At 40.2% G+C, this 8,323-nt stretch overlaps 1 protein-coding gene across 2 annotated transcripts in view; it reads left to right on the forward strand.

Moving 5' to 3' along the window:
• PLD1 (phospholipase D1) overlaps positions 1–8,323 on the forward strand; it is a 119,132-nt gene that overhangs the window by 20,439 nt on the left and 90,370 nt on the right. For both annotated transcript variants that reach the window (XM_007464713.1, XM_007464714.1), the window contains exons 9-10: positions 571–720; positions 1,433–1,516. In XM_007464713.1, coding sequence (XP_007464775.1) covers positions 571–720; positions 1,433–1,516 — 234 coding nt within the window. The remainder of the gene's footprint in view (positions 1–570; positions 721–1,432; positions 1,517–8,323) is intronic.

Here is an 8,323-nt window from a genome sequence, read left to right on the forward strand (position 1 = left end):
AAAGAGTCTCTTCTTGGCATTTCTGAGCAAGTCCTTGCATTTATTCTCACTTGTTGGGTGGAATTGGCTAATGTCCACATCCCTGAACCAATCTTTGAGATCGGGGCTGGAAGATGCCATTTTGTTGGCTTTGGTGGATGCAGAGTAGGGAAGGAAGGCTGAGCGAATGGACACCAGGCAGTCCCAAGGGAAATGTCCTCTACAGGAGCCAACAACTCTCTAACACTTCGATGTAGGACCTCACCTTATGTCTCTTCCGTTGTCCACCTCACAGTCTAGCACAGCGAGCTCGAGGCCTGTAATAAGTGCCTTTACACAAGTTTGCATAAGTGAATGAGGCAATAAGTAACCTGAAGGTTTGTTTTCGCTACGTTGAATACAGTTTAAAATCCTGCCAAAAACGTTTAAAAATCTACTTTTCTGATATAGGTGAGGTGCTCTTTGCCTACAATTTTCCACTTACGTTTGCTGCAGTAACAAAACAAAATGGGACATGTTGAATTCTGAAATTGTTTAAAGAGACAGAACACAGAGTGACCATTCTTTTCCACATCTTGCTTTTCTTTGAAGGACACTGATCTTAAAATGCAACAGCTATAGACATGCTCGGTGGTGGGGAGGGGCTATAGAAGAATTCATCCATAAACATGGCCCCAACTTTCTCAAAGATCATCGATTTGGGTCTTATGCTGCTCTCCAAGAGAACACTTTAGCTAAATGGTAAGACCTTTTTGCTCTAAAACTATCACACTAGTCATAGCATTTAATATTGTAGTGGTCTATATTCACCTGGAATCAGTTTTTGAAGCTGTGAAAAGATATTATGCATTATACTTAACAAGGGCCTTTCTTTATAGGACTGCCTGAGCAGCACTTAGTTTTCCACTTTTTGCTTTTATGTTTTTTTACAGAGAGCTTTAGATAGCTAGCTTTAGATTTTGAAGTTTGATTTTAAAAGTTAACTTCATACGTTTTCTTAATGATGCAAATGGAAAGTTTATTTAAGTCATTAGCCATAATTTAAGAAAGAGAATTTACTTGCCAGGTAATTCTTTTAAATGAAATCCTGCTTAGCATGCTTTTCTACCCATGGATTAGAAGCTGGTCTGCTTTCAGTCTCAGAAGAACAACCGTGTGTGAGTTCAACAGGATGGGAGAATTCATCTGACCCCATACGATGACGAGACCAATCAATTCGTTATTCTCTCAGCAGAAAAGAATAAGGTTGCCTACTTCTGTCTATTTCCTGTACTTCCTACATAGCAGACAGAAGGTGTTGTTTTCAATCCTTGTTTCCAGTTATACAAAGTAAACTGGTGGTTTTGTAGAAACTCTAGACAGTGGCTTCCATCTTCTCTTTTGCCATACGATAGATTCCTCTTTTTGTTTGTTTGTTTTGTTAAAAAAATGAAACAGAAAACTTGTCTTTCAGGTACGTTAATGCCAAAGGATATTTTGAAGATGTGGCGAATGCAATGGAAGAGGCAAAAGAAGAGATTTTTATCACAGATTGGTGGTTAGTATTTGTCCCTGGGGAGTTTGTTTGGAGGTCTCTATGTTTAGGAATATAGAACAGTGTTGTGCTGTTGTAGAATTGTACATTAGGAAAGACAGCAGTACTCACAGATGGTTTGGCCAAAGTCTCAACTAATTGTCGTAGCCTCCACTAAAAGGTCCTTTCAAAAAACCTGGCACCCATATATATTCTTAAAATATTTAGTTTGAACAGTTTTGTTTTTGTCTCTCCATTTGGAAGCAGATAACCAGTATTCATTTTAGTAAAGATTATTTTGCAATGCAAATATAGGTGTAGAGGTTATGGAAAATAAACTTCCCTGGGTATCTTTCCTCATCTGGTTATGTCTGTCATGAGGTCCAATGAATATGCTTCCTCCGAATTGTCCCTTTGAAATTAGAATATTCCCATTTGCCTATTGCTATTAAAATATCCATTGTAATGGTTAGCTTTTTTGGAGATGCATCATGTTTCAACTTTCTAATCCCCTTTAAAATCCTCCATGAGAGTTATTATGTTTATTAAAGCCACTGAAAGTCTTATACCTAAAACTCATTTAGCTCTTGGGAAATTTTCCTCCTGGAGTGGGTGTAGGCTTTGTAGTCTGACTTTAGTTCCAATTATCCATCTGCCTGGATAGTTAAAACCCATTGCAGATGCTAACATTTGCTACAATGGAAATGAAAATGTCTTAAATATGTTTTCCTTCTAAGAACTTAGTTGCTTGAAATGCCCCCTGTTTTTCCCTATCCTGTTTCCTTCCAAATGCTCTCTTGTACTGAACTATGAAAATATCTTCATAATTCATTTCCTCCTACTTCTAGGTTTTTCAGGGAGGGGAGAGTAATTAGGAATGTGAACGCATCTTCTACTGTTTTGTGTCAGTGATGAGGAAATCTATAATTCTAGGGCATATGCTTTCCCAGTTGGCACTATTGACCTTTGGGGCCAGATAATCCTTTATTATGGGGGTGTTGTTCTGTGCATTGTGGGATGTTTAGAACCATCAGTATCCCTGGCTTTTATCCTCTAGATGCCAGTCGCAAGCTCCCAGTTGTGATAACCAAAATGTCTTCAGCTGTCATCACGTGTCCCCTGGCAGGGCACAGTCCCTCTTGGTTGAGAACGATTGATTGATCAATCAATCTAGATTGATCTAGATTCAATAGATAGCGTGTGTGATAGCATGTCTGAGAACGTGCTTATTGTCATGTTTATGGAGGACCTTAATCTTGGCCTTTATATTCTTGCCAAATTTTGTCTCTTCTGTCAGTTACCAGGAATAAAAGAAAGTTTCATACTTAGAAGCTACCTCTTTGGTTGAATACTTTCTAAACACTTATGAGAGTAGATTCAAGCTCAATGTAGTAGGTATGTCCCTTTAAAAAGCCCATATTTTCATGTTTTACACAGGCAAATAATATATATTTTGAAGGTCCTGAACACTAAAATACAGACTCATTTAAACATCTAAAGAGATGGAACCTTGAATGTTTTTTCTTTTACTGTCAGCAAGAAAATAAGTCAGGAGGTTATTGCTTTTTTGTGACTGCACTGGGATAACATCTTATTACAACACTCTTTGAAATAAAACCTTTGCGGGAACTTCCCTCATAACAAGGAAGAAAATACTTGTTGTGCAAGTATGTTGCAAAAGAGAGCATTCAGAAACTTTATCAAACCCTGATATATCTGGGTCTGAGAGAGTGAAAAGCATAGTGAGAAGGTGCACGTGACCTTTAGAAGTTTCCAGCCTAATTCAAGAGACATCATATACATGAGTGAAAACTGTGTTAATCTGTTTCTAAAACAATTAGTATGCAAGCAAAGGCAGATTTAGTGAAATGAGAAGCAACCTGGGAGCTAGAAGCTCTTAGTTTCTTTATTTGTTAATTCATTTAACCATCCATCTTTTCATTTGTTAATTTATTCACTCATTCATTCCCAAGCTATTTTGTGAGCAGCCTCTATGACGGGTACTGAACGAGGCCACGTGTACAGAAAGATGAAAGAGAAGCAGCCCCTACCCTGCAACAGTAGAGAGTCAGGCAGTCATGTGTAGAACAGTGGATTAGGGCAGTGACTGAGCCTGCAGGAGCTGTGGAAGCTTCAATGGACAGAACGCTGGCCTGGGTCCTGGGTGACGGAGCTGTCCAGTTGAAGACAGTGAATGCTGTCCAGTTGAAGACAGTGAATGTTTTTGACAGAGGGATAACCAGGACCAAGGCATAGAGGGGTGAGAGAGCACAGCAATTTTGGAGGAAGGTAGAGGTCGTAAACAGCTTAAGCATAGCATTCTTTGGGATGGTGGGTGGAGATAGCATTCAAAAGACGGGTTAGGGCCAAATTGTGAAGGGCCCTTGATGAGCTGCTAAAGAGTTTGCATCGTTTGAACACTGGAGTCCTTTGAACTCCAGTGCAGTCCCTTGAACACTGGGAAGCAGTGAACATTTTTAAGCATGGGAATTTTAATCAAATTTGTTTTCTAAAAGGGACCATTTTGGTTATAGTGTAGAAGATGAATTGAACAGTGGTTATAGAGACCATCTAGCGAGTTATTGTTGTGGTCCAGGAGAGGAATGGTGAGAGTCTCTGCTCAGACCACCTTAGCGGCCTTACTGTTACTAACTTGGGGCAAGTCATATTTACCTTTATAAGGGGTCATTTCTAAGGCATAGTTGAATAACATTAACAGTAAGTAGCTACTATTTGTTGAATTCTTACTAAACGCCAGGGACTGTGTTACAGATGAGAAAAGTGAGGCTCAGTGGGGCCGATTAGGAAACTGCCCATAGCAACACAGTCTGTACGTGCTGGTGCTGGCTTGGATCCAGTGTGTCTCCTCTAGTGCCCACATGTCATGGAGCTGCCTCTCCCAGGAGCCGACTGCACCGCATGGCGTGCGAGATCCCTTTTAGCTCTGACATTTTTAAAGTGCAGATTGGATTTTTTTAAGGTGCTGGATAAAGTAATAATCAGATTTGGGTAGATTTAGTCAGAAGACATTTTCTGAAGAGGTAAATTCTAAGGTAGGCTGTCAGCTCAGAAGAGAGAATGATGCGTTAAACAGCCCAGACTATCTGAAAATTAAGGTGAAGAGTAAATCCTAGCTAGAAGCTGAAGGTATCAAAAGAGATAGTTTCTGTGTAAGGATTAGTGAGCATTCCTCACTTGTTTATCTGTATCTACCAGGAGAACATGTCCTATATGTCTTTTCTGTGCTTGGTGTTACTTCACGTCACCTGTGAACTACCCAGTGTTCACTGGAGTGAGTCCTAGAATGAGGCTGGGTGCCAAGATGTGGCTTCCAGTCCATTGCTTTAACTTAGGACGGATGTATAAAGCGTGGCTTAGACCAGCTTTCCTCTGGATGATGGGGATTCTCATTACCACTGGTCAGCAGGGATGTTTGGAGCACGTGTGTTGAGTCTTTGCCTTAGATTGGTTCTCTGCCTGGCCTGTCGGTGGTGAGGTGGGGTCGGCCACAGTGTCTGTACTGAGTCCGTGCATTAAACAGGCCAGAGACAGACTGGATTAGTAAAACTGGAGAAAAAGAAGAAAAATAATAAACAAAGATATTTAAAGGGGGAGTTTATCAGAGAAAGGGGAACAGAAACAAGGTCTCCTTTGAGCTGGAGACAAAGGCTCTAAAGTGAAAAACAAACTCAACATTTCATTTGGACTGGCTCACAAGCTAAGACTATTCTAAGTAGGAGACACATTTAAGTTGATTTTAATGTTATGTTTTTCAAATGGTGGGTTGTGACTCTTTAGTAATTATTATTATTATTAATTAATTAATTTATTTATTTATTTTTGCGGTATGTGGGCCTCTCACTGTTGTGGCCTCTCCCGTTGCGGAGCACAGGCTCCGAACGCGCAGGCTCAGCGGCTATGGCTCACGGGCCCAGCCGCTCCGTGGCATGTGGGATCTTCCCGGACCGGGGCACGAACCCGTGTCCCCTGCATCGGCAGGTGGACTCTCAACCACTGCGCCACCAGGGAAGCCCTTTAGTAATTATTTATTAAAAGAATTGGGCTTCCCTGGTGGCGCAGTGGTTAAGAATCCTCCTGCCAATGCAGGGGACACGGGTTCGAGCCCTGGTCCGGGAAGATCCCACATGCCACAGAGTAACTAAGCCCGTGCACCACAACTACTGAGCCTGCGCTCTAGAGCCCGTGCTCCGCAACGAGAAGCCACCGCAATGAGAAGCCCACGCAACGCAACGAAGAGTAGCTCCTGCTCGCTGCAACTAGAGAAAGCCAGTGCTCAGCAACAAAGACCCAAAAATAATAAATAAATAAAATAAATTTATTTTAAAAAAAGAATTTCATGGGTTATGTTCAGAATTTTATTTAAATAATGAAATAGGATAAGAAAAAGAAGGAAATAAGAGAACAGAAAGTTGCAACTTAAGTGGCAGTAAGGGTTACTATTTTGTGAAATTTTTATTTCAGTCGTCAGTAGAAGACTGACTGATAGGTAGGTAGATAGATAGATGAAAATATTGGGGTGGATTCATAATGTATTCCTCTGGATTATGACCCAAAAAGTTCAAAAGCCTCTGACTTTCAACAGGGTTGGCAAACTTTTTCTGTAAAGGCCCAGATAGTAAATATTTTAGGCTTTTCAGGTCACATACATACAGTCTTCTTCTTTGTGTGTGTGTGTGGGGTGTGTGTGTGTGTGTGTGTGTGTGTGTGTGTGTGTGCGTGTGTGTTTAAAAACCCTTTAAAAATGTAACAACCATTTTTAGCTCATGAGCCATACTAAAACAGGCGGTGGACCAGATTTGGTTCCTGGAGCACAGTTAGCTAACCCTTGTCTTAGAAAGTAGATTCAAGTTACTGTATTATATCAATCCTAGGAGTTAAATATATGGTTAACCTGAGAAACTGTCAATCTGTTTTCCAAAGTGCTTGTACTACTAATGTATGAGAGTTTCATTCCTCCTCATCATTGCAAGCACTTGGTACTGTTAGTCTTTTTGTTGTTGTTAGTCTTTTTTAATGTTAGCCATTCCAAAGGGTATGTAGTAGTCTCTCACTGTGGTTTTAATTTGCATTAGCAATGTCTTTTCATGTTAAGCATATCTTCCTGTGACTTTTGGACATTTGTTTAGCTTTTCTGGAAACATATTCAAATCTTCAAATCTTACTTTTCTCCATTTTTATTGGATTGTTTTCTTATTACTAAACTGTAGAAGAACTTTATACAGTCTAGCTGCAATTTGCTCCACTTCATTCTGGCCTCCATGTTTTCTGATGAGAAATTCGCAGTCATTTTGAATCATTGTTCCCCTCTTAAATAATGCATTGTTGGGCTTCCCTGGTGGCTCAGTGGTTGAGAGTCCGCCTGCTGATGCAGGGGATGCGGGTTCGTGCCCCGGTCCGGGAAGATCCCACATGCCGCGGAGCGGCTGGGCCCGTGAGCCATGGCCGCTGAGCCTGCGCATCCGGAACCTGTGCTCCGCAACGGGAGAGGCCACAACAGTGAGAGGCCCACGTACCGCAAAAAAAAAATAATAATAATAATGCATTGTTTTTCTTCTGAGTGCTTTCAACATTTTCTTCCTGTCTTTTGTTTTCAGCAGTTTGATTATGGTATTTGAATTTATCCTGTTTGGAGTTCACTGAGCTTCTTGAATCTGTAGGTTTATATCATTCATCAAATCTGAGAAATTTTCAGCCATTTTTTCTTCAAACTTTTTCCCTGCATTTCCCTCTTTCTCCTCTTTTTCTGAGTCTCTGATGACATAAATTGTGTCTTTTAGTATTGTCCCACAAGTCTCTGAGGCTCTGTTCATTTTTTTCAACCTTTTCTTTGTTATTCAAATTGGATAATTTCTCTTTATCTGTCTTTAAGTTCACTGATAATTTCCTTTGTCATCTCTGTTCTGGTACTGAACCTATCCAGTGAGAGTTTGGTTTTTTGTAATTGTATTTTTCAGTTTGAAAATTTCTCTTTGGTTTTTATTTATGTCTTTATTTCTTTGCTGAGACTTTCTGACTATCCATTCATTTTAAGAGTGTTCACCCTTGTTGAAACATTTTTCTAATATCTGGCAGAGAATTACATTAAATAATTCCAACATTTATGTCATTTTGGCATTGGCATTTGTTGTATGTCTTTCCTGCAAGTTGAGATTTTTCTGTTTTTTTTGTATGCCAAGTAATTTTTTACTGTATTCTGGAAGTTTTGAATATTATGACTCTGGGTCATGTTTAAATCTTATAGAGAATGTTGATAATTTTGTTTTAGCAGGAAATTGTCCCATTTGGGTTCATACAGAATGTTGCAACCAGTCTTCTACCTGTGTGTTTTTAATGTCAGTTTTGTTTTCAAAGCCTTTGCAGTGCTGTTTAGATCTACCCCCACCATGTGCTCCACATAGTGGCCAATTTGGTCAGTGGTCTATTTCTTATTTCAGTTTTCAAATTCTTTGGCATAATATTAGGACCAAACCCATGCATGGGCAGCTTAGGAGTGAGCTAGAAATTCATAAACAACTTTATAGCATTGCTTTTCTGAGATCCTCTCTCTCCATGGTATACCCACTCCTTATGGGTTGCCTGTGGCTTCCCTTTTTAGTCTTCTTGCTAGAAAGAGGCTTTATTTACCCTGCTCTGCCACATGCTTTCTTCAATGACACTTTGTGTCCAGAGCCAAGCAATGGATATTTATATTTTCCTCTTGGAGCCACAGCTCTTCCATTGGAGAGAAAAGTTCCATTTCCTCATTTTTTTTTTTTTGCGGTTCGCGGGCCTCTCACTGTTGTGGCCTCTCCCGTTGCGGAGCACAGGCTC

Source organism: Lipotes vexillifer, unplaced genomic scaffold (genome assembly GCF_000442215.2).
Source record: "Lipotes vexillifer unplaced genomic scaffold, Lipotes_vexillifer_v1.1 scaffold37, whole genome shotgun sequence".
NCBI lineage: Eukaryota > Metazoa > Chordata > Mammalia > Artiodactyla > Lipotidae > Lipotes > Lipotes vexillifer.